A 27,673-nucleotide genomic window follows, 5' to 3' on the forward strand; every position below is an offset into this window, starting at 1 on the left:
CAACACTTTTTTTTCTCAAAATTAATTATCAATAGTTTAGAAAACGTTCGTTTTTAGCAATCACACAAACACTACCAGTTAAGTAGGTTTAATTGTGAAAAGGCTCAGGCCACCTACTACCAACTTCTTATTTTTCATGACTTAATATATTGGTGACAAATTGACCTATTCCGACCTAACCAATTTTATATAAGGTTTTCGAGTATGCTCTACTACTTGTTCATTTATAGTTTTCATCTTGAATTTCCAAAACCGTGAACAATGTCACGATTTTGCTGAAATTTACAATTAACAACGACCTTCCCCGATAATGTAAATCCTGAAAATGTCACATTTCTAGGTAATATAGTTTATGAGAAAAATGCCTGGGGTGATCAAATTAAAACGCCCTGTATAAACTGAAAAAGCTAACTGTCGTAGCTGAAGTAAAAATAATCTGATTTCTCGTTATCAGTGCAATACCTAGAATTCAACTACAATGTTCAACTCCCACGTAAACTTTTAAGTTGGTTTTGTTTTTATTGAGAATTAGGTTCACCTTTAGTTCTTCATTTTCCTGGTTCAAATCCGGAGTTTCTTCGTGCATGAGGCCAACTCCATTCAGCGAGAAAGAGGCCGTGACGCCTCTAGCCCTTGCCCGGTTATCCCACGTGTCTCCTTGGCCTTTCATTACACGGTAAAACTGAAAAATATTATAAATTAGATGAGTGAGCTACAGCTACATACAGATTGATCGCTGAAGCAAATAAATTTATAAACCTTACCCTATCTAATGAGTATTATAGGATTAAGTTAACGCGCCCACTTTATTTCGGTGCACACTAAAGATTTCAATAAAAACTAGATGACAATTGACGGTTCAATAAAACCCTTTTTATTTAGCCTAGGTATCCAAAGAAGAAACTACAATACATTCTGAACGAGGTTCGTCATCCGCTTGATAGTTGGCTTTCATTTTTCAAAGCTAAAATTGAAACGACGCGCAAAGCTTTCCTAGGCCTAAAGCAACACTTTTTTATGCGTTGACACTCATCTAGTGGCAATTTTCCATTTTTGAAAACCAGACCTTTTTCTTTTACCGATTTAAGGCTAAGCGGCAAGAACCACAAAGAGTAGCTTTCTCGATCAGGTTCGGCGTATCAATACTTCCGAGAGAATTTTTTTATTAGGCTTTTTAGGTTTTTCCATTGACATAAAGCTACCTAAAGAACCTGCTTGACTTTCACATGCTAAGTAGACGCTTGGTATTTAAGAGAGCGAAGGGTCTGGTTTGAAGACGGAAAGTTTGCACCTACGTGAACATCTCGCGTTAACTGAAAACCGTAATACTAGTGAATTTTTAAAGGTAGCATAATGGTACTATTTAGAACTACTTAAGATAATGGTATCTTAAAAATATAAATCGAGACTAAAATTAAATTTTAACGAATAAATTAAGAAAAAGAGCCAGGTTACCTTGGGACCAAATATAAGGATTGTTGTGACTGTTGTACTCATTTGGGTACGAATGAATCCAAACAAGTATTTTATATCTGGACCAGCATGTGGAAGAATAACTAGGCTGTGCAAAATATAAGAGAAGTACTTGTCAATAATTAAAAATTTTGAATTCAGTATTCATTGTTGACGTTATTATACTTTGCTATTATACTTTTTTTGCTATGACTGGGTATTCAATATAATTTTTATGGTTTTATATTTGGAAAATGGGAACATTTTTCACGGCTTAAATTTTTTTAAATGTACCAAAAAATCCATTGAAAAAGACTAATTTTTCACGAATATATGAGGTGATGAATAAATAACAAGTTGTCCATATGGTGCAATAGCCAGTTTTGTGCCCAAATTTAAAAATGTCTTAAATATCTTAATTTTTAAAGTTTATTCGTATCTCCGTTCGTCAAGATGCATGTTTCGGCACGATGGTGAATCTCTCGAAACGAGCCGGCCCGCGATCATATTAGGAGGGAGAAGTGCGAAGACTGCACTAATTCTTTGTCGTCATTCATCTATGCTCGCAACGGGCGTCTCGTAAATTGTTTCTTTGATGAAACCCCATAAGTGAAAGATGAGTGATCAAATTTGGGACATCATAAGACATGTTAATTAGCCAGTTGCAGAAATCATATGTTCGTTCCATATCTCCTTCGTGCAGAGCTTGGAAGGTAGCTCGATACGGATTTAAAAGGTGATTCTGAAGAGTTCTCCAAACGTAGTTCCTTGATAACCTGCACTCTTAAAAATTGCTGTTCTTAACGTTTTCTGAAAAGAACGGCAATGATCTAAGTTGAACGCAATCTGTTCTAAAATAATAAATGCTGTTATACATTGAACAAAGGTCCCATTTGAACAACTAAATGTTCTATATAAAAACAAGTAACATTTAAAGGAAAAATCAAAATTTTGTTCAACAGAACATTTCTATATCTTCACTTTTTCTATTTATTTCCAAAAACTTCTTTTAAATTATTTAATATTTTTATTGTTTCGTTAAAATTAAAAAAATTATGATATTCAAAGAGATTTCCGTTTTAGTTACTAAATTGTTTTACGGTCACGGTCATATTCAAAATAATTTTTGTTAAACTAAAAACAAATATCATAAGCTTAGGGGAAAAACTAATAGATAATCAACACTGTAATTCGACTAATAGGTATTCTAGGAGATAATAGAACTTATATTTTACCCTGTCCAACACTTTTTTAGAAATAAAAAAATAAAACCAACTGTTAGTCACGTGAAGACACAATGAGTTATGCCTTTACTTTTACCTCGTTGCGGGTAACATAGTCTCATTCACGCTTTAGAAGACGTTGATTAAACTAATTAATGTAAATATCTAAAGTAAATTTTCTACTAAAACCAAATAGTTAATAAATTGAAACTTCTGTAGGTTCTGATTCCTAAATTGAGCAAAAGATGGTGTACAAAATATTGTTGAAGCTCTTTTGAATGCGGTGGAGCCAGAAAAACAAATCGTGACGGATGAAATTTTTGAAAGTAATGAATTCATTTTTTAAACTGTATTATCTCTTATATTAAAAATATTATTTTTTAATTTTCAGACTGAAGAATTACCTAATACACCAATAATTGGTTTAAATTCCATGGACTTTTTCAATTCAGAAACGAGCATCGTATTGGAAAACAATACCATGTATTGTTCAACTTTACAAAAAGAAACTTATTCAGCTGCTATTTTACGTTCCAAATAAAATATGCCCAAGGCCTAAACAAGACATTGGAGTATCTCCAGAAAATGGTTTTTAGCATTGATTACAAAAAAAATTGAATTTCGGTGACAAACTTAGTTAATAAGATTTTTTAAAATGTGTTTTCGAATGCTTAATCGAAATCTTAATTGAAATCTTAAAGATTAAAATTTTTAATGACTTATTTTTTGTAATTATTGTTAGTGACACTATAAGCTTTGTGTATAAATAAGCCTATAAAGAAAAGTATTTGGTAGTGAACATTAAAGTTTTAATTCGCACACTCGCAAGTTCTTTGTAGAACTGTTATTGTTCACCTTTGAAAAACTATTTTGTTCTATTAAAAAAGGTATTTGGTCTATGTAGAACAGTATCATGTTCAACAAGTGAACATTTAAGTTCTTTTTAGAACTGTTATGGTTTAACTTAGGTCATTTGTTTGTGCGAAAGCAGAACAGATCTGTTGTACTTAGAACACAATGCTTTTCGATTTGTAACAATAAATAGATGAATTTATCAATTAAAACTGACTTTGTAGAACAGAGTGACCTGTTCTTCATTGAACAAAACATTTATCTGCATCAAAGTACAACTTTCTGTTCTCTAAAGCCCCAAGAACAGCATTTTCTTCTAAGCTTAACAATTTTTTTTAAGAGTGTAAGATCGTTGCTTGCACCTCTAATACTTGTTCGAGGGTACGAAGTGAAGTAGACTAGATTGATTTCCATGTTGAAGTTTCGACAACCTTGTCCACGGAACCTGGGATTTACGTTTCCTAAGTTGTCGAAGTCTCGAACAGCTCCGAGAACAATGTTTTGGCTTCATCTTCTGTCAGGATAGCGAATACTACACATTTGACTTACTCGATGAACGTTAAGATTGGCATCTCCGTAAAATAACTCGACCATAAAATCGTGCTGCTCACGAGAATGAAGGGGCATAGTTGTTGATTAGACTCAATAAATGTTAACGAATGGTTTAAAACTGAAATATTTCGCCATAAATAGTACCTAACCACCGATCTTTGCGCAAAAGCAACATAAAATATTTTATTATTAAGCTTGACATATGGATAAATTTTCGCACAAAACTGTCTTCTGCCCCATGTGGAAAACTTGTTTTTATCTCCTCATATCTTTGTGATATTCATAAAAATAATATTTTCATAATTTAGGTTTTAAGCGTTCCTATAATAGACATATTACCCTAAAAATTTCGTAACTCTCAATCTTGTTGATTTGAGAAGATGCCCAGTCAGAGCAAAAAAGACACCCTGTTTATTATTTAATATGGATGCGAAAATCGTGAAGCAAAATTATGAACGTTCTTGGTTTCTATCAACTTTTAATAGTTCTAAGGTTAATAAGTATTTTGGTAATTAATGGTTCCAATCTCTGGGACTTCCGCCAAAGTACTCTTAGAGCAATCCAATAAAAGTTAAATTAAGTGTGACTCCGTTTAAGTGAGTATTCAATTCAAAAGCATTTGAATAGCATATTTGGTAATATATTTAGCTTATAACGTGTGTTTTCAATTCCTATTCAGTGTAGCCAAGAATACATTTATTTATACTTCAGGAGTTTGACTATGTTGAGACGATCCGCAGGCATCGTAGTCGAATTGACTTAGCACGAGAGTCATTCTCCTCAAGTAGAAAAAAGGTATTCCTGGAAAGGCTACACGAAATGTATTATTTATTTAAAAACGACGTTAGAAGTAAGATTTAATGTTTTTTCGAAATACATTTTTTGTTTGGGGCATTCGTTAAAATTAAATAATTATCAATTTACTTTATAAATTCAATTAATTTTCAAAGCAATTACGGTTGAGATTCTAGAAAGTGGCATATTTATTCGCATGATACAATTGAAATTCTAATTTGAGTATTTGTAAATGATAAATAATCTACATGATTAACGAATTCCAAAATGACTGAATATTAACTTTAACATGTTAACGAAAGGAACCGTGTATAGGCACTAAGATCCAAATAGCCATAAAATATAGTATATTAAAAAAAGATATATTTTATAACACTGTTGAAGTTACGAATTTGTTTTATAACTTACTGAATTAAGAGCATTATGATGTTGATGATAGTGATGTTGTAAACAGCCCATGTAATGTGTTTAGCTTCGTTGAAAAACGACTCAGCGTTCCTGACGTTGTAGCAAACTTTTATTCCCCAGAGAAGGAAGAGAAATTCACCTTTAGGCGGAAAGTCATAATGAAAATAATCAATGAACACGCCACTAGTAAGAAGGGTCGTTTTCTCTCATCCCATCCAGCATTTACACTCTACGCAAAGATTCAGGACCTATATATTCTCAAACCAATATCGGAAAACGGGAAAAGCCGCTCTTTTAAAGGAAACTCAGTTCCTCTTTTAACCTAAATCTGGGAGGAGAAAAACCAATTGCCCAAGAGCCCGATTCTATTGATCCGCGGAAACCTTTAAATGCGACGTAAAACTAACGTTAAAGCGTAAACGAGCTATCTAGGTTTTCGATGCTATAAGAGAAATCTCTTAAGCAAAGACCAACGAAGGTTTGTTCACTTGACGTTTTCTCCACTAACGGGTGATTTCGTTAACCAGCCGTTTTGAATATCCCAAACCACATTCGCTAATGCAATGTTTCGCAATTTAATTTGACTCCGCAATTACTATAATACTATGCGAGATTTAAGTGGCTTTAAACCTGGTTAACATATTTTGAGTTACTGACCAGATAATTAGCTTCCCTAACAATCCTCGTCACAATTTGACGATTCGCGTCGCTCTCCAGTATCGATGCGCGAAAAATCTCTTCAATCAGCTTCTTTAAATTTTAAGGCATATCTTGTTGAAAAAATAATACGTTTGCTTAAGTAAAAATACACAAAATTTTAGGAAATATTTATGAAATGTTAACTTGGAGAACTAAAGCGATATTTATAAATACTATTTGAACAATTTGTAACTTAAACGAGATTTTTGGTTGAGTTCAACTGAACATGTTTACAAAGCTTTTCATCTAGATTTAGAGGCTATTTTATAAACTGAACTTAAAAGTATTAATTGGGGACATCTCAAAGACTAAGTTTACAAAACCTAAGTCCGAGATGTCCGCTTACGGCAGCGCATAGTTGTTGGATGTGAGAATATTCGTAATTAACCACAAATCTTTTAAAACATTCGTCAATCATTTTTTCGACGTTTTTGTTGGTGTATTAGAGCCCAAGGTAGGCATTTTGATCAGTTTTTTGTAAATAATTTTTTGGAATTGATTAAAAAATATAACAATTTCATCATCATAGCTGATGTTGAAAGATTTAGTAATAGGTCAATCTCTCCAACTTAAATTTAGTACGGTAAAAATCTGGCGGTGCATACTTCTGAACGATCTCTTTATGATCTTTTGATATTAGAAAATCTGTTTATCATTTTATCGCTTAAAGACAACCAATAAATTTACGAAAACAATAGGGGTAAAGGAAGAGTAAAGATTTCACATTTGCGTTCATTTCGATGTTTTTAGGCTTATTTTTGAGAGCTCGTAATTCTTATACGGGGCTTTTTAGGACCATTGTTCTTTTGAAATTTCTACTCGAAGTAACCCATAGAATGCAATATAAAAGCTTCAGTACACTAACCCGTAACACCGTGTATTTTAAACTCACTTGGAGTGTTTAGCACTTGATAGCATAGGAACTCCACTTATGAAATATAATAAATAGAAAACTTATACAATGTCCAGTTTTTTGACGGATTTGAATAACCTTGACCAATGTATTTCGACATAGTTATTGTTATTTTTTAAGAATTATCTGTAAAAACTGGTCTAAGACAGCGTTTAATAAGTAAAACATATGAAAAATATAGTTTTTCACAGTCTGACAGCTACATATGTAACAAAAGTGTTATAGGAAATATTTTCAGGTTAAAATCAAAAAGGATAGCAGTCAACAGTTAAATCAATTAAAAGATACTAGACACAAATGTATTAAAATGAGTTTAAATATTCATTACCTATTGCTAAACTATGGTCCCACCAGTTGTAGTCGCATTGCTTGAATTTGAGTTTGTACCAGTCGGTGAGATATATGGCTACTGGAGTCGAGGAGATCGTCCACGTGCTGAGGTAAATGGCCATCACCAACAGAATCGGAAACAGCCAGTGCAACAATTGCTTGTCTGTCAACTTCAATTTGTGAGCTGACTTCACACGGTAGGTCAAAGACACCCTGTTTCGGGTTAGAAATGGAATATCGAAATCAAACCAGTTACATAAACCATTTATATACGAAAACTTTAAAATGAAGTGCTATTACACGCTAAAAAAGGTTGGGTTAAATATTCTGGGTAAAATTCATTTTTAACCAATTTGAGTTAATTTTAACCCATTTTGGGTTGTTCTAAATCTTCTGGGTTATTGTGAAAGGGTTACGTGTTTGGGTTATTTGCCGGATTTTTCTTATTGCCCAACTTGGGTAAAATGTACCCAAAAAATGGTAAAACTCCATTATATCGGCTGCTAAACATTCTGATTGTTTGAATGTTGAGTTTTTATTGGTTCATTATTTTAACGGTTTCTTGCCAAATAGTCGAAACTAAAAATTTTGTTGGCAAATGTCAGGAACTTTTAATGTTCCAGGAACGGTTTAGTTTTAGTTTTAAATTCCACAAAACAACAATTGAATTAAATGGTAATTTTAAATTATTCTTAATTTAGTTATAAGCAGTATGAACTTACACACTTTAAAACATTGCATTATGTTCTAAACTAAATTTTATGCATTTCCTATACCTAATAAGGCTTAAACAAGAACTAATTAACGTAATTACGTTAAATAGTTCATGGCTTAAAGTTATTTTTTTCAAGTGTTTAGGCCTTGTTTGATTATTGTGTGAACATGTTTTTTACATCCAAACATCAGAAAAGTTTTACTTAGGTCTAGTTGTTTAAAAATATAAGCTTATATGAATACAAAATGTGAACTGGTTTGAAGTTCTTGAAATTAGTGACAGGAATTGTTCTTAAATCAAGGCAATTACTATGTTGTAATATCACCAATGTCATTAATGTGTTCAGTTTACAGGCAATAAATTACTCAACGAGTTTCTTACTATAAGCATTTGAAACTCGGAATTGACAAACCAAGTTCTTGTAAACGGAGAGTAACATTTGATTTTTTCACATTTTGTGCATTTGGCAAGCCAAATATTTGAGGGAAAGGTGAAGCTGATATTTTTTCTGGACAGAAATGTGGTTCTGTATTTTGGAGAGTATGAGTGGAATTGGTGGAATTTTGACCTTTATAAGTTAACATCTAACAGATATCTGGGAAAAAATTTCAACTTATTTAGCGAAACAGAAATATATCAAATTTTCAAAACATATTTGGTTGTTTTCTTGATGTTATGGATAGGATGAGTGCAATTGGTGGAATTTTGACCTTTACGAGTCACTATTTAACAGATTTTTGGTAAAAATTTCAACTTATTTTAGCGAAACAGAAATATATCAAATTTTCAAAACATATTTGGTTGTTTTCTGGAAGTTATGGATAGGATGAGTGCAATTGGTGGAATTTTGACCTTTACGAGTCAATATTTAACAGATTTTTGGTAAAAATTTCAACTTTTTTAGCGAAACAGAGAAATATATCAAATTTTCAAAACATATTTGGTTGTTTTCTTGAAGTTATGGATAGGATGAGTGCAATTGGTGGAATTTTGACCTTTACGAGTCAATATTTAACAGATTTTTGGTAAAAATTTCAACTTTTTTTAGCGAAACAGAGAAATATATTAAATTTTCAAAACATATTTGGTTGTTTTCTTGAAGTTATTGATAGGATGAGTGCAATTGGTGGAATTTTGACCTTTACGAGTCAATATTTAACAGATTTTTGGTAAAAATTTAAACTTTTTTAGCGAAACAGAGAAATATATCAAATTTTCAAAACATATTTGGTTGTTTTCTGGAAGTTATGGATAGGATGAGTGCAATTGGTGGAATTTTGACCTTTACGAGTCAATATTTAACAGATTTTTGGTAAAAATTTCAACTTTTTTTAGTGAAACAGAGAAATATATCAAATTTTCAAAACATATTTGGTTGTTTTCTGGAAGTTATTGATAGGATGAGTGCAATTGGTGGAATTTTGACCTTTACGAGTCAATATTTAACAGATTTTTGGTAAAAATTTCTACTTATTTTAGCGAAACAGAGAAATATATCAAATTTTCAAAACATATTTGGTTGTTTTCTTGAAGTTATGGATAGGATGAGTGAAATTGGTGGAATTTTGACCTTTACGAGTCAATATTTAACAGATTTTTGGTAAAAATTTCAACTTATTTTAGCGAAACAGAGAAATATATCAAATTTTCAAAACATATTTGGTTGTTTTCTGGAAGTTATGGATAGGATGAGTGCAATTGGTGGAATTTTGACCTTTACGAGTCAATATTTAACAGATTTTTGGTAAAAATTTCTACTTATTTTAGCGAAACAGAGAAATATATCAAATTTTCAAAACATATTTGGTTGTTTTCTTGAAGTTATGGATAGGATGAGTGAAATTGGTGGAATTTTGACCTTTACGAGTCAATATTTAACAGATTTTTGGTAAAAATTTCAACTTATTTTAGCGAAACAGAGAAATGTACCTAATTTTCAAGCCATTTTTGGTTTTTTTCTTGAGGTTATGAGTAGGAGGAGTGCAATTGGTGGAATTTTGACTTTTGCTAGTTAATATATAACAGATTTCTGGAAAAATTCCAACACTTGATTTCATGCATTTGGCAAGCTAAAAATTTTAGAAAAAGGCAAAACTGATTTCTTTTCTACAAAGAAATGTGGTTCTGTATTTTGGATAGTATGAGTAGAATTGGTGGAATTTTGTCCTTTAAAAGTTAATGTATCACAGATTTCTGGAAAAATTTCAACTTATTTTAGCGAATCAGAGAAATTTACCTAATTTTTAAAAATGTAAAAGTGCTTAGATATTTTGGTAATGTTTTTGTAAAATCTCTGAAGTCTCATTATACATAAAATCATATGTTATGACTATTTTGTACAATCCATAGAATTTAAGGTCCTTCTGAACTAAAAAATATATAAGCTTAAATAAATAATTTTTTGTGGTTCTTTAGGTGTAAAAATTTTGTACTACAATTATTTTATATTTTATGACTATAATGGTCTAGAATATTTTTCAGAAAATATCCATTTCAATATTGAAATATTGAATTCTATGTCCTTAATTAATTGTGACAAAACACACTCTTCATTATATTATGTTTTTCTAATTTGGTTAATTTAGTAGTATATTCTAACAATAAAGTAGCTCGTACATCATTGAGGTTTGCCCTATTGCTGATGAACCACCTATTGGGAAAGGGATAAATAAACTAGTTATCATCACTATATCATGGAGAAAAGGTTTCTCCATGACTATATAACATTCCAAGAATATTTTTCGTAAACTATCATTTTTAAATAACCCTTTTTCGTCTAAGACATGTCCACCTTTATCTTAGGTGAGAATAGTATCAGACCACGTATACTCTATTTCCACTGTGATAAATTTTCTAATTTTTATATTAATCTTTCCGGATAAATGTTTTTGTTATTTAGCTTAATACCAAAATTTCAGACTCGTGTAAAACAATCTGTGATAAGAAGATTTTCATAGTTTTAAAAACTGTTTGTAAAAATTTCGAGTTTAAAATCAAATTCCATAAGTTTGTGAATTATTATTGTATATTTAAAGTACTAAAATAAAGTGTTTTTTACGGTTTATTTTCGAAAGTTAATGGCTACTTTTTCGATGCACGATGCAATTTTAATTATTTGACAAGGCCGTAACTTTTGCAGGGGACTGACTATACATATATTATAAATACCCAGGCTTAATTGTAGATCTTGCCCAATTAATTTGGTCAAATGTCAAATTTTAACCATATAATTGGGTAGTTTCAACTACCCAAATCTTGGGGTAAAATGAAATTATTAACCATAAAATTGGGCAAAAGTCGCATTTGACTAAAATTTTTGGGTTAGTAAACTATACCTTACTTTTGGGTTAAATAAAAAACAACTTAATTTTGGGTCATTAAATAATTGACCCATTTTTTGGGTTATTAAAATGCTACCCAACCGCTTGGGTAGTTTTCCATTGACCCAAGCATGTGTAATTTTTTAACCCCATCTTGGGTTGTTTCAAGTTTACCCAAGTTTCTTGGTAGGTGCAATACTGACCCAGATTTTGGTTAAAAATTAACCCAATTTGGGTAGTTTTTAACCCAACCTTTTTTAGCGTGTATTATGGACATTTAATTGGATATCCTGGTACTATTGCTCTTACAAATTGTGCAGCTAGGAATAGCTTTTAAAATAAAATATAAATATAATTCCTTTTTTTATTAATTTTTTTTTAAAATACCACGGAAATGAATACCATTGACGATGACGCCGGCTAGAGCGTAGAAACAACCGTAGTAAAATCTACCATAAAAGACTGTTTGCCAAATAACCACGCATCCGCAGCAGAGATGGGCATTATTTGAATAAAATTTTATTTAAATAAATTACCAAATAACAAAATATTCGGTCATATTTATTCGTCGCTTGACAGAGCCAAATATTTTAGATATATTTATTTGCCAAATAATCAAATATTTTGTGGGAACGTTATATATAGTAAATACTTTTTTTTTTAAATATTTCCGACTATTATCTGATAAATAATGTTTTAAGAATATTTATTGTACATTCATTTGATAAATAATCATTGATTTTAAATAGTTTTTATCTAAAAATTTTCCGACGTTTATTTTGCCGAATAAAAAAATCAAATAATTCAAATATTTTCTTTAATGCAAATAAGGAATAAACAGTTTTGTTCTTTTTGTTTGGTTAGTCCATAAGCAACGTGACATCAATAAGTATCACAATTCCAATTTTTTAATACAAATTTCATAACGGAACCTTTTTTCGACACTGGCTCTCTCGATCAACTTCGACTTGAGCTTGAACGGAACTCGGTAATATGTTTTCATCCTTGGTTAATAATGTATTTTTTTGGGATCTCATTAGTCGCCATTTTACTTACTGCCATACTTATTGTAATTAAGTTACTTATGATTAGTCGAGTAAACGTTTGCGGGATTTTTTTCTTTCTGTTCAAATAAAATTGTCGTCGTCAACCTTAAAAGTCTTTGACACCAGAATTTATCCCAGTTCACAATATTAAATTAATTGGGCCACTTAATTGTGTCCAACTAATTGTTAACAAGAAAATTGTATAATTGTATTACGTGAACTGTAACCATTGTTCCCACTTTATCTATTCACACTATACAATTTTCTTGCTTGCAATTAGTTCAATACAATTTAGTGGCGCAATAAAATCAATAGTGTGAACTGGGCTTTATTTTAACGTAAATCGTGTTATATTGAAAGGAAAGAACGGGTCACACGTGCCCTATTTATGGTAATAAAATCTATACTATATTTCTCAATGTTTGTCCTTTTGTATGTATGTATGCATGTATGTATGTATGTATGTATGTCCGTCCCATTAATAACTTCAAACGACGATAGGTAGGATGCTGAAATTTGCACCACGTGCTCTTTTTCTAGCTCAACGCCGTGATGGCGGTGGTGGAGAGGGGGGGGGGGGTGCGCTTCACAAGCGAATCACTTTCCCAGAAACAACGGACGTTTCTACAAAGGTTATGGATTTTCGTTCAGTAAAACAACGGTATTTACAAAGGTTTCTTTGTACAAAGGTATTTATTTATTAAGGGATTTAATTATTAAAGTTTAGGCAGGTAAAGTTTGTTGTTAAGTTGTCAAGTTAGTTGTGAAATAGGCAGATACTTGTCAATTTAGGCAGAAAGGAAACAACAGACGTATTTTAATTTCCGTTGCTTACTGTATTACTGTTTAACATAGACATACGAAGTGCCTACACTAATTTCAGCCAAACAGACAATTTCTATTATGCGGGTACAAAAGGCTAGTATAGTTAATAAATTCAATTTAACAGCCATAATCTTTCTAAAATATTTGGAAAATAAGATATTACATGTATCATTTTGGGAGACGTAAACTACGAATTTTCACTCAAAATCTCTAGAAAATTGACTAAGTTTGCGTCGTTACACAGAAAGTCGACCAACGAAAGGCTCAAAAACGGCAGAGGCTTATAAAACTAAGTATTTTTTCCGTGGTTTGAGTGAAAATGGATAGTTCACATGCCCCTAAATGATAACATTTTATTTTCTAAATTTTCCGAAACCGTAGAGCTATTATTTGAACCGAAAACTATGGATACGCCCTCTTTTAACAATCAAGTCTTAAATAAAGTACAGTTTTTCCTTTGGAATTATTTGTTTTGCTATTATAATACAACACGGAACAGAATCGACTCCCAGATTTACGAAATTTCGATTATAGCAGACGCTACAAACACAAGAAATGGCGAGGGAACGTCGGTGCCGCAGCGCCACCTAGAACAGTTTCTGTCACGATTATTCAACTACCTTAAACTCTTTTTTAAATTTACACTAAGAATCCGTAACGCTATGAGAAACCATTACCGTCGCTGAGAAAATACTCTTCTGTCAAACTTTCGAAATCTGCCACTAGAGGTCTTAGGCAAGATTATCAAAAAGTATCTCTATAAAGTAACGCGGCCTTCTTGTTTGAATGTTGGTCCTACGTCACTATCTTTAGCTTAAAAATATGGCAATAATTTCAGCGATTTTACTTGTGTCTAGCCCTCTCAAATAAAGCTATTTTCGACGATCTATTTGTAAACTACGCAAACCGAAAATAGTTGATGACAAAATATTTAAGTCCTATTTTATTTTCAAAATAAATTTATTTGAAATGATTAGATGAAACAGATATTTTGGACTTTTTATTTATAAACTAACTGTTTTAAAAAATATTTTAGTATATTTATTTCAAATACTTTTATTCGATTAAATTATTTGCAACGTTATTTATAAACCACCACTAAAAAGATTTATTTTATTCGTTATTCAACAAATGATTTTTTGCCCATCTCTGATCCGCAGCTAGTACTAGTTTCGGTTTGGCTTAACTGTTCAATATTCGAAGAAAGCGTTAAAAATAAAAGTTTAACTTACCTCCAGGTTTTGAGTAGGAGAGCGCTGTACGTTATGCAAAATCCCATATGCCTCGTCCACTTCGTAGCTACGCAACTATACGAGTCAAGAACGGGGAATATTGCTGCCATCTAAAATAATTAAAATAGACTAGTAAGTTTTCCTTGATTGTGCCTTATTCCATCATACGAAATAAAACTAATGCATTTCATTTTGGAAAGTACACACAGCACTAAAATGTACAATACAGCCTCAAACATGATAGCTTTTCATGTAATATTTACAAATAAATTCAAGTTATTATTATTATATATCCTTTTTAGTAGTATTCATCGGTGATATTAAACTTAATCCTAAATCAATTTTAAAACCAACTGGACCATATTCAAGGAAAAGGGCTTACCTCACCGTACATGACTGCGCAGCCTAGAAGAGTAATGCAAAGGAAAATTGGACTAGCCACTTGAATGACTTTTAATTTCCGGTAACGGTAAACGTACAGAATTAAAATGAGCGTCAGAATTATACAGATAATCGAGATTGTTAATAGAGATATTCTGAAAGAAAAAATTTCATATTTTTCGAAGATGTAGAAATTGAGATAAACTTTTGCAAAATAAATGTCACCTTACTGACCTGAAAGCCCAGTTATAATGTGAGAGACAAGGGTCGTCATTCACACATGTATCACAGCCAGGTTGGCAGGGCTTGCAGACAAATAATACATCGTATGACGGACTATGTAAAAACGGTATTCGGTTATAAGCATCATCATTAATATTTCTGAAATACTTAGCAAATCTATGCTATCAGAATCAAAATGGTTTTTATTATATATTATCAGGAGACATGACATGGAGTGATGTCTCCTGATATTATGACCAAACTGGTTTACCAAAAGTTATTTATCAACCAAAATCGTTTCACTTCTACAGGCAAGCGTTTTTCTGAAAAACGAACTGACGAAAAATTGTGATATTTTCAGGCTATATACAACGCAAAGTAATCCATTGAATTTTAAAATTTTCAGAAAAATTGGATAATTTTGTTGGGTTTTAGAAAATTTTCTTTTTTCACCGGTAGGTCGCAGACTCGCAGACAAAAGAGCATATTCAAAAAAGTAAGAATACATTTGGTTTGGTCAAAATACGGTTATTTTTCCAAGAGTTTTGATGGCTTGAAAGAAGACAAGTAGGATGCCAAAGCTTCTTTTGATACCAAACTAAGCAAATAACAAAAATGTACGTTTGTGTGAATTTAAGTTTCGGATACTCGATAAAAACGTTTAAAGTTTATTGTTTCAACTTTACAAAAATTGTTCAAAGATATCACCGTCGACTGCGATATATATTTGGGTACGGTGAAGCATATTTCGAAAAGACTTTATATTATTTCTGGCGTTACAAGACGAAAAGCTTCGAGGTTTCTCTACCGTAGCTCTTCGATGGGCGAAACGGCTGCCGGTAGACGTAGTCTTAATAAAGCCGCACAAGAAGAAGTACAGAGTAAGTCCATTCCTCCCAACCCATCTATTTGGGAACTGATTGTTGAGGTAGTTCACAACGTCTCGGTTCTGAGGAGCTGGCGCACCATCCTGTTGAAACTAAAGGTGCAGAGGAAGGTCATCCAATTCACCCGATTCCTCATTTTGTAGAAAGGCCAGGTAATTGAGTCCATTGAGTCGAGGCGGAAGGAAAAATGTACCAATAACACTTTCGCCTACGAGACCTGCCCACCTTTTGACTCGGAATGGTTCTTGATGTGGATTTGGATGTTCTGGGGGTTGAATGGCCCATCTCTCGCCAACAATAACTCATCGGACCCTAGTAGATGACGCAGAAAACCCTGGTCTCCATCTGTCATGATATTGAACCAGTTGCCAAACTCGTAACGGCGTTGCATGTCCCTATCGCGTAGTGCTTGGTGGAAGGTTGCTCGGTAAGGAAGGTATTGATGACGGTTAAGAACTCTTCAGATATAGTTCTCTGATATTCCACGGTCGGTGCTCGTAGTTCTGATATTCGACGGAGGATACGCATTGAAGTACGCCAACTTCGTAAAGTCGATGTTATTTCTACCTTGTATTTTGACCGAACCAATTGTATTCGTGATTTTTTCAATATGCTCTTCAATTTTCTCACTGGCACTTTTTAATTGCGACCTACCGGTGAAAAAATAAGTTTTCTAAAACGCAACGAAATGCTTCGATTTTTCTGAAATTTACAAATTCAATTGATTTCTTTCCCCAATTTTTGTCGCGTCGTATTTGAGAAAACGCCGGGATCGATAAACTTAAAAGACCGTGTATACTTTTCAGAATGAAACATAACGACCAAATACTAACGTTTTAATATGAAACGAATAATCCTTTAGAAGTAGAAAGCGTAGATTGCCATGGACTATGTACATATTTCTGCCATTTAATTAGTATTTTATTTACGGCGGAAAGAAACCTAATTTAAAGCCGCTGGCTAAAAATCGTCAGGCGTCAAAAATTTCCAATAATCTTTTTCGCAATGAATAACAAAAAAAAAACGAGCCTATTAAATTTTAACCCACTTTGGGTAATTGTCAAACAAATTTTCTGTGTATCTTTGTTTATTACATAACCTAACAGACGAGCGACATATATTATCTAAATACTTGCAAACCACATTTTATTATTACAATACAATTCAACAAGTCACTTTCAATCATGGCGATGATAACCCCTTGAGTACTATGCTTTCATAACCTTTGTAGTATCTGAAGTTTGGTATATTCTTGATTTGAATTTTTTTAAAGAATTTCTCGGACATGGAACGGTTTTCTCGTTGACATCCGGGAGAACGCCACCCAATCCTCAATTCCACAATTTCGTTCGCTAGTCTAGGTTCTTTTTTCTTATTGGCTTTCTTAAAATTCGTAGGCCAATTTAATTTAATTTTGTTTTTAAATTTAAGTTTGTTAAGTAATTTTGTTTTATGTATGTTTTAATTTTCAATCCGTGTTGTCCTGGCAACCACCCTGTAAAGGCTATGCCTCAGTGGTTGCCTGAAATGTGTATTTTCAATATTATTATTGTTATTATTACTAATATTATTATTAGTTCCCTTTTTCACTAGAAATATCCGGGGTTTTCACCCTTACCCTTGGGAGATAGGGTATGGGATTTCAGCAGCATACGTATTAATCGCTTTTGCGATGTGTTGGGAATTAAATTAAATTTTTAATATTTTCTTTACCAACTTACATAATCTGCCTTTAACTTAGCTTTCATATCTTTGTGATCGATTTTTCTAGAGTCCTTAAAGGTACACTATCAAGGCACTTGGCCCCGAAACCAGCTTTTTTTAAAAGAAAATATTTTTACAAAAAGCTAGTTCCAGGGAGTAAATATTTTACAACTGTAGAGTAAAAATTCAATCCCCCACTCTTCCACACCTTCAGGGCTATTCCCAAATACTACGAACTGACCAGGGGTCGGTTTGTAGTAAGAACGGCATCCCCACTCCGCTAATCCTCATCCCCTGTCACAAAAAGGAATTCCCTTAGAAGAACTTGAGTTTTTTTAGGACTCTAGCCCAATTTGTCTGTGATGTTAAATTTACGTATCTCCAGACAAAATCAATTGCAAACATTCGATATTATAATAATTAAATTAGTTTTAATAAATTTATTGAAAATGAAAAGGAGCACTTTCTAAAATGAATATATAATATACACATACACGTAAAATATATTATTTATTTTTGATACTTATAGTTGTGCAATAAATTAAATATACAGCAGAAGTTACTTACGGATTTATTTCAAAGAAATATCAGATCCTGCAATATTATTATTTAAATTTACTTTATATTATTATGACACTACTTTTTCGTTACAAATAGAAGTACTAAGGAAGTAAATCAATGTAATTATAATTTACCATTATTTAATAATTTTTAATTTCGTTTCATTTGTATTACACAATTTAATTAAAACGGCCTGTGTGAGATGTTTAGTAATTATTTCTGTAAACTTTACTTGGCGCGTTGAACTTTTGAGACAGGATTACACGGAAAAATGCACAACAAACAGACCCTGTATTTCCCAACAAATTTGACACCTGCACCTGGCGGTTCTATGTAGATAGCGTGCTAGTTAGCACTCTTTCCAAAAGTAATTAGTTCATCCCTTTATAAAATTATAGCATTATAATACGTGTACGTAACTAATGTTAGATTACACGGTATATAATTTCAGTGGAAAACAAGGATAGTCTTAGGACTTGGCAGCATGACGTCATGCCGTACCTTTGGCCATGGCCGCCATGCTGGTATACTTTTTTTGCCAGTTGGAAAAAGCATGGGTGACGTATTATTTACGTCATGTTGCCAAGTCCCTATATTGCAAATTTTTCATTCGTGATTTCTAATTGATATCTTTCATTAGTCCATCGAGTGTACCCTTCTATCCCCAAATTAACTCTATATTCCTTCCGCTGCATTTTGAGTCGTGCAGTTCACGACTACGCGAATGTAACAGTGAGACAGACCATTTCGAAGAAGGGTTCTGAAGTAAATAGGACTAGAGGCAAAGATCCAGTTCGAATGAAACTGTTTTGCAGTTGGCATTATTCAGTGTAAAAGAATGCACGACCCTAACGTAGGAAAGTTCCTCTCCGCAGGGAGTAAAAAGCGTACACCTTCTTTGCACGTGCTGCTTTGGAATTCATGGAAAAACTAATATTTCTAGATTGAGTGCGAAAAAACATCATTTATATTTTCGCGGCTACTTCTAAGTTCTAACATGATAACACTATATTCAAGTATCCATAGATTATTTTTAAATTAATATTTATTAAAATATTATTTATTTCATACATTTACGGTGTACCACTTACTCATATTATGAACATTTAACAGTTAATTAATTGAATTCAAATTTGTATGTTTACACAGCTACTGTTTTACTCGGTTTTAACACTCAGTGTAACAATTAAAAAAAAAATCCCAGTCCCTAAAATTTGTAACAAAACACTCGTACCCCATCAATTATAATAGCATCATTAACCGTCATTTTTCTTCCCAATGATTTATTAAGGTTTCAAAACTGGAATTGAAAAGTATTTATTCAATGACATAAAATTAACAATACTATTATAAATGAGAAACAAGTATAGCAACTTCTACGGTTTGTAACATTCGAGAGGCTCTTCCCCGTTGTAAACTTTAGTAATGCTTATACCATCCCCCCCCCCCCCTTTACAATGATAACTTTAGTAGTGCTTAAAAAAAAAGCCCCCCTCCCCTACCGTTATCTGTGAACGGCCTAAAACTTATTTTCCACTTTATATTTGACAAAAATCGGAGCTTCGGGGAATAGAAGAGTAGACATGCGAACCTTTTTTACCGCGCAATAGGGAGCCATATTGTTGTAAAGCGAGCTTTGTGAACAGTGGGGATTAAAATGACGGGTTGGATTTTCTTCGTTCACTTTTTCCCAAAGAAAAGCAAGAATAGGTATATCTTAAAGATTTGTACAGGCTAACACTGCAAGACAAAAATCCCGCCTAGGAGAAAGTTTAGTTAGTTCTAGTGCGTCGCATCGCGACGGTGGTGCCAACTGGATTCAAAAAAGGAAGCTCAACATCGACTTTAAAAAAAATGCCCTTGACAGTGTGCCTTTAAAGCCCAAATGAGTGTAAGTATCCTCATGCTTAAGCTCTTCCGTGTAACGACGGTCTTAAAGCGCGTGACTTTCCCAGTGGTCTCGGGTGCAGATCCCTTCATCAAGTGAAGCACTTCCCATTTTAAAGGACCAAATTGCATGCCTTTATCGTGAGTAAATACATCAAGTTCCGAATTAGTTTGTTATTAATATTTTATTATATTCTTCATTTTTAGTTAAAATAATATTTAAGGTTTTCTACTGACTCGTTGGTATTTGTTCTGTTTTAAAAAATCACTTAATAAGCTGATATTCAAATAACCACACCTGTTTAAAATGTAAGTTTTACGTCAACACAGGTTTAAATATAAGCATCGTGTTAGAAATAATACCACGTTGAAAAACAAAAGACACCTCCAGTAATTATGGTTCACTTTGCTAGTAAGGTAGATTTCGCAGGGTATTCGTTTATTATTTCTTTCAACCGATTCTATTTGCCATAAAATTAACTAGTAACGTTTTTTGGAGCGATCACACTTTTTAAATATTGCTTTTACCTGTATGGTGATTGAAACATATTTTTAACTGGAGACATTGTATAAACCTTAAGCCTGTTCCTTCTCAGGTTTGTATGTAAATAATGAAATCAGAACGGTCGTTACCTGTCTATTGAATGTTTGTCTTGCCAAGCTGATTCGACGAGAGTACCATTAAAAACGGGTTTACCCATTGCTGAATAGAACCCATCGCGACAACGGCACTTATAGCCTCCTCTATTCCATCCTTCTCCAGACTCAAATATGCACTGGACAAACAAAAAAGTTATCAAATATAACGTAATATAAAACACAAAGATTTAAAAAAGCGGCAATAATTTCACTCAATAAACATTTTAAAAATATTTTAGTTTAATAGTCATCACTCTTTCCATGAAAGTATCAGAAAGTGATCTGTCTAAGATACTACTCATAGTTAAGAAATTCTGAATTACTCAGTGTATAAGAAATACAATGTAGTAAGGAAATCAGACAAATATGCACCAAAGTATTAAAAAGTATTTGGGAACTGATATTCTGTAGCTAAAAATGGAAAAGGTTCGTTGTCGCAGTATTTTTCAACGGCAATTTCAGAGTGGGTTATAACTTCCAACTTAGAATGATGTTAGCGAAACACGGTCCAATGATTCAATGTTTACCAGTGTTACTGGACGGAAGAAGGAATTAAGCCTGCTATGAATGGCCCGAACGGAAAGATAAAAATTCATAACGGCAAACGTATTTACGTCATTTTAAAGATGGAAAATAGTCTAGCAACCAATTAACCTATGTCAACGATGGACTACATAATAAAATAAATAAAGCCACGAACAATATATTTAAAAAACATCAATCTAATTTCCTGCAAAACCCTACACGAATTAAGGATACTAAAATCCACCGTCAATAATATTCACATAATTTGTCCGTTACTCTTTTTTATTGTAGTTACCTCAGTTTCTAGCTAATATAAAGTAAATGATTTAAGCTACAGCTGACCGTAACAATTTGATTTAGATAATAAACAAATATAGAAGGTCGGTATAATAATTCATTCTCTATTCATAGTCGTAAATTTTTTGCATAAGTTTAGTATTAAATATTTTCTTAAATCTCCATTTGGACTGATTAATCATGAAGAAATAAATTTTTTTAATAACTTTTATCTTCAGTATTATCTTCTTAATTAATAAAAAATGCTATTAACTAAATGCCATGCTAAAAATGTTAAGCCACATAGCTCTAAGATAAAAAAATGCGCACTTTGGTTACGCCTTATACCAACTAAATGATCAAATAATAAGGAGAAATCAGCGTTTCTCATTCCCCCTTGCTCCTGTGGAAGTCATTCTATGGCATTAGCTGAACCGAAGCTAGAAGTACCCTTTGTTTGCGCGTACAATCAAAAATGTAACTTGCGCTCACTTTAGCAAAACTAATTAACCCTCTTAAATTGGGTGTGAAACTAAGTTGAGTGAAACTCCCTTTGGGGCGGCATCATAGCGACTCTAACCGTTGATCGCCACTATTCATTCTCGAATCTATATACATTAAGACGACTCATTTGAACTAAAACACCTAATTGAGACATTATACGGAACTGGTCGTCCGCATTTTGGCATCTTTATAGGGGCCCACGGATTATTTAGACACTAGTTGAGAATTATTCCGCTTTGCTACAACTTTTATCATTCCTGTGACGAATGTTTTAACTGGAGATTATATGATAGAAACGGCGTTAATAAATAAAACGTTATCGGTTATTTAATTGATTTTTGTTTGGAATTATTGAGGTTAGAGCTGCGCAATCTTCTGAACTTTCGAAGAAAAACTATTAGCAGAGAGCATATAACTCTAAAAAAGCTCAGCGCTGAGCTCAACGGTCAGCGGTTTTTTGCTGAACGGGTTTTTTTACTTCCGGTTTTGACGTCACGTTGATCATCGGAGACTCAGCGGAAACATCGGCTGAGCGAGATGGTTTTTCCGTTGCTCATCGGTGTCGTGACGTCATTCGACAAAGTTAAAGGAGGGGTAGCAGACGATATTTTGTTCGTTAAGTCAGCGAACTATAAAATCGTACAACAACTTTTAGATTTTTGTGACGTAGCGTTGATTATAAGAACTCAACGATCACTCAACGGTTTTTCTCCGTTGATAGTTGTTGAACGCAGCCTATATTATATGCTCTCTGCTACTAGTGTCTTCCGATTCTCGTTCGCTGCCATGGCGACCGGCATAAGGTAAACGCCTCAGTATTAACCATTGTAGTTTGTTTTCGCGTCTTCCACTATAACACTCTGCGGGTGGTTAAAGTATAGTCGAGATTTTTAAAAGGAAATGGGGCTAAAATTTTTGATTGAAACCGAAAAGGAAATACTAGGCCTATACTTATTTGTTCCTTAAAAGTTAATGTCTTAATTAGAAGCTTAATCAACTTTTAAAACGCAAACATTGTGATATTTGAATTATCGTGGCCTTGGTCCTATATAGAGCAACAAAAGCGTTGTGTGATGTGAGGGAAAAACTGTGGAAAAAATAATTTTCAAAGAAATTCCGCCTGTGCCTTTTTCGTGTCTTGAAATTTGTTTGTATTCATTCCCTAACGCCACTTTTTGTTTTTCTTTAAGCGGAAGCTTCCACCGAAACGGACTAGTTAAAAACTTTACCATAAGAATATATTTGAAGACGCTTCAAAACAGGCCCAAGCCCCAGAATATACTTACTTTAGAAATAATATAATTTTAAAAGACAGGTTTAAAAATATTTACTTAAAGGAAAAGTCCAGGTTGGGTACAACTTGGGTCTATTTGAAAGACCATGTTTAAATATACTAAAGATATCAGTCGTAAAATTGTATCTTTTTTTAATGACGATAAATTAATTTTTAAACGAGCGAAATTTACCAGCCAAGCGAGCTGCCATTTTCTTTGACCTTCCCTCCGCAGACCGCACGCGGAACAAGCGCGCGCAGGGATCAGAGCGCTGTTATACCGCGAACAGCGCGTGATTAAAGTCCTAAAACGTCACCGCGAAACAAAATGGCAGATCGCTTGGCGGGTAAATTTGACTCATTTAAAAATTAATTTCTCGTCATTAAAAAAAGATACAATTTTACGACTGATATTTTTGAGTTTATTTAAACATAATCTTTCAAATAAATCCAAATCTTACCCAACCTGAACTTTTACTTTAAGTACATTAAAAATGTACATATGGCGAGCTTTCGAACCGGGGCTCCTTCTCAAGCCGAGTTATAATCTTAACTGTTACATCCACTCATACATTTTATGAAATTGACCAATTATTTTTGTTTTCTAAAATCATTATTTAATAGTTTTTATCTATAAATCTTCCCAGAGTTCAATGTCTAACGGCCCTCTATCTTAAATTCCTTTTACTATCTTTTTTATGTATGAGGATTCTTATGAATCATTTCTGAATATAAAAATAGTGTAGAGCATCAAAAACCTAAAATCGTACTCCCATATTCAAAAGGAATAAGTGAAAAAAACAAAAGGCCAACTAGTAAAATACAATGTAAAATTAATCAACAATAATTTCGGAAATTTTGCTACGAATTTAATTAAAAATAAATCAAAAATTACGAAACAGAAATAGTGTATAAAATTCCATGTGATTGTTAATCAAAATATGTAGGACCAACAAAAATGAGATTTAAAACACGTAAGTCAGAACATTAAGATGAAATATGTAAACCAAACTTTTAGCAAACCATCTGAGAAAAAATCAAAAGCATAAATGTAAAAATTATAACTAAAGAAACGAATTGGTTTAATAGAAACTTTAAAGAATCCACATACATAGAAAATATAGAAAAAAAATCAATATAGAGGGCCGTTAGACATAGAACTCTGGGGAGATTTATAGAGAAAAATAACTGGTAAATTTTATAAAATGTATGAGTCGATGTATCAGTTAAGATTCCAAAAAACTTGTAGAAGCAGTGGCGGACTGGCCATAGAGTGAACCTGCCCGATGGCAGGTGGGCCCCACGGACCGTTCATGAAGTGGGCCCCTCAAAAATTATAGCGTTATAGTTGTTAAAGCTGGGGCCCTTTGTCTTCTGGCAGCCCAAAATATTAGACCCAGTCCGCCACTGTGTAGAAGTTAACGGTTATATAGTTAGTGTAGAGAGCTGTTGCCATCGCCATGGACAAGATACAACAGTAAACAGCATATGAGTTGAGTTTTTTTTAATACCATTCCCTAAACCGGAAATCATCATCATTATCTACAAAATAAAATCAATTTTACAATAGAGAAATTCTGAAATTGATAGCGATAAAAAGGGTGTTAATTAAGCCTTGATATACACTTACCAAAAACAAAATCGACATCCAAGTGGAGAAATGAACATCGTTTCATAAGTTTATGAAGAAAAATTCATTTTCTATTTAGTTGAAATTCTAGTTAATTTAAATTCGAAAAACGAAACTTAACGCACCACAACATGGTAGCCACATGGACTATCTATATGGTCATTCCACCTTTTCTCATCTCCGTTTGACCCTAATTTTCCGTTAGTTTTTATCTATACCGATAGAGCGCACGTTTAACAATCACCTGAAGCAAATATTCGGAAACGGGTTGTCCCTGTGTTAATTAGTCCATTCCACCACCCTCCTACGCATTGAAAACCCGCCACCTGTTTAAAGGCATTATAACTTGCTAGATGACTTGGGCCTAAGGTGGTGCCTTGGGTATTAGCCTAGCTGATTATTTTTTATTTATAACTCGACTTGAACAGGAGCTCCGGCTCGAAAGCTCGCTATATGTACATTTTTAAATATGTACTTGATTAAATATTTTTAAACCAGTCATGAAGTATCTCATCTTTTAAAAATATATTATTTCTATAATAAGTATATTTTAAGGCTTGGGCCTGTTGTGAAGCGTCTTCAAATATATTATTATGCCGAAGTTTTTACCTATAGTCCGTTTCAGTGGTAGCTTAACCTTAAAGACAAACAAAACCCGTCATGAAGTATCTTGTCTTTTAAAATGATATTATTTCTAATATATTATTATCAACCATAACTTCAAAAAAGTGAAGGACTAAACTATACTTTTCAAACGACTAGATTTTGGCGGAAATCAAATATATTTTCTGAGGCCCTATTCATACGCTTGGATTGGTTCGCACTCAGAAATGTGCATGTTTAAGTGTCCAAATGGGAAGAAACATTTTCCACCTCGTTTTAAAAATATTATGAATATTCTCACCTGGCTTGTTTCGTTGTGACACTTGTGTGTGCCTATGAAAAACCATAATTGCCTATTATCCACCAAGATATTCGAGTGGGTTGTCATGGAAGGCACATCGCATTGATTTATATTCAAATCAGTAACATCTACATCAACGCTCACCAAACCTACTAATCTGAAAATAAAAGCCAACGCAAATAAACGTTAAAAATATAAGTTTGCAAGGCATAGCCAATTAAAGAAAATGTAGTCTCCGATTATGTTATGTGTCTATCAATAGATTAATAATAGGAACGTCTTTGCGATTTTCATAATAAAGTTAAAATTCTCAAAAAATTAATAGTAATTAGCAATTAATTTGAACGCGAAATAAACTCGGCAGTTTGTTTCGAATTTCGATTCGGAAATTGTTTTTCTATGGAGTCACCAATAAAATGAATTGCTGTCAATAACAAATAAAGACAGATTTACTTAATTTAACTAAGTATTTCAACCACTATTATAAATAACTAATAGGTGTGACACTTCCTATTCTCCAAAATTCTTTTTTATGAGTATGTTAGACAAATGACCATATAAATCATGAAAAGGAGAAAGAATATCCTCGAGCTAACGGTGCCCGGGAAATTTCCACCGAAACCCTATTTCAAGAATTAGCCGAGGCGCTATCAAGAGGAAAAACAAGGTTTACATTGTAATAATTTTTTGAATCTGAGCATCAAAATTTACTATTATAAAGAATCGTTTTGTTTTTGAAAGTAGTTACTTTCAACTTTGAGACGTATACGCGTTTCCGCTCATATTGGTCGCCATCACACTAATCGGGCAATCATTTTTCAAGTCAGACTATTAACGGGCGTCCGTATAGGAGCAAGGGGGCTTAATTAGTGTTTCATTTATGTAACTTATATTTCACCCACAAACATGGAAATTCAGTATGAAATCATCCCTCGTTCGGTGTTAACGGATTTGTTTATGAATATATCTTTAAGTCGTATTAAATTGTAATCTATCTAAGTCTCCCCTTCGCTATCCTCATCCAATTCTAAATATTCCATATAGTTACTTGTTAATTACCGGCCTGTAGCTTGTCTCTTTTTCGTCCTACTTTCCGCATAGGTGAAGGCTGTGTATGAAATGAGCCATTTACGTTTCTCGCAGTAATAGTAAGGATTCGACCAGTAGCCGTAGAAATTGTCATCTAGATGGCTGCCGTGTCGTTCCCGGCTTCCCCTGGCTTCGTAGATGGCCTTGGCTTCGTCGCTCAACCAAGGCATGTCTTTGAGGAGCGCGTTTTGCCTCTCGAAGAGGAAGGGCGAGTTCTCGTTCATTTCCTCTTCCTCGCCGTCCGTCGGCCTGTGTACCTCGGCGTAGAAGAGCGGCGCCCACAAGGATCCATTACCAACCCATATCAGACGACCGGAAAATATACCACGCTCCGATTTCAGGAGCTTCTCCAGAAACGTACGAAGTAATCCTAGAAATACCACAAAAATATCAATTTAATTCTACAACTCTTGGCAAGTTATACCAGTTATTTTTAAATATCTATCTACAGGGTAGGCTTAACTTTGTTAGTTCAGTTAAGTTAAAAGGAACCACCTATGGACTGCATTGTAAAGGATGATAAAATTGGCGAATAATATAATATTAATATTAATATTTAGGCTTAGTTTCTCTATTCGGTGTTATAGTCGCAAGCCAGTTTTCCCGCACGGTACTGACGAGTCCCAAATATTATTATTTAATTTAATTATTCACTCGAAGATCTATTTGGTCCGAGTTTCGCGTTTTTGTCCGCTCGAAGACCTGTCGGTACGAGCTATTAGTAAGTTTTTAAATGTCTTCAAATTTGTTTAGGGTTTAGCTTTATTATCCCTTTTCATTTTGAACTTATCTACTTATTCGCCAATTTTATTTATCCTGAACTTAGTTC

The 27,673-nt window shown here is 33.2% G+C and overlaps 1 protein-coding gene across 3 annotated transcripts in view; it reads right to left on the minus strand.

Annotated features, from left to right (window-relative positions):
- LOC149940557 (putative G protein-coupled receptor CG31760) overlaps positions 1–27,673 on the minus strand; it is a 39,326-nt gene that overhangs the window by 5,148 nt on the left and 6,505 nt on the right. For all 3 annotated transcript variants that reach the window (XM_090178354.1, XM_090178352.1, XM_090178353.1), the window contains exons 4-13: positions 26,815–27,214; positions 25,756–25,912; positions 20,638–20,780; positions 14,978–15,079; positions 14,745–14,898; positions 14,363–14,472; positions 7,223–7,437; positions 5,283–5,421; positions 1,456–1,561; positions 539–682 (exon numbers count right to left, since the gene is read on the minus strand). In XM_090178354.1, coding sequence (XP_090034480.1) covers positions 539–682; positions 1,456–1,561; positions 5,283–5,421; positions 7,223–7,437; positions 14,363–14,472; positions 14,745–14,898; positions 14,978–15,079; positions 20,638–20,780; positions 25,756–25,912; positions 26,815–27,214 — 1,670 coding nt within the window. The remainder of the gene's footprint in view (positions 1–538; positions 683–1,455; positions 1,562–5,282; positions 5,422–7,222; positions 7,438–14,362; positions 14,473–14,744; positions 14,899–14,977; positions 15,080–20,637; positions 20,781–25,755; positions 25,913–26,814; positions 27,215–27,673) is intronic.

The sequence above is a fragment of the Leiobunum rupestre genome, chromosome 6 (genome assembly GCF_980474605.1).
Source record: "Leiobunum rupestre chromosome 6, qqLeiRupe1.1.hap1, whole genome shotgun sequence".
Lineage (NCBI taxonomy): Eukaryota > Metazoa > Arthropoda > Arachnida > Opiliones > Sclerosomatidae > Leiobunum > Leiobunum rupestre.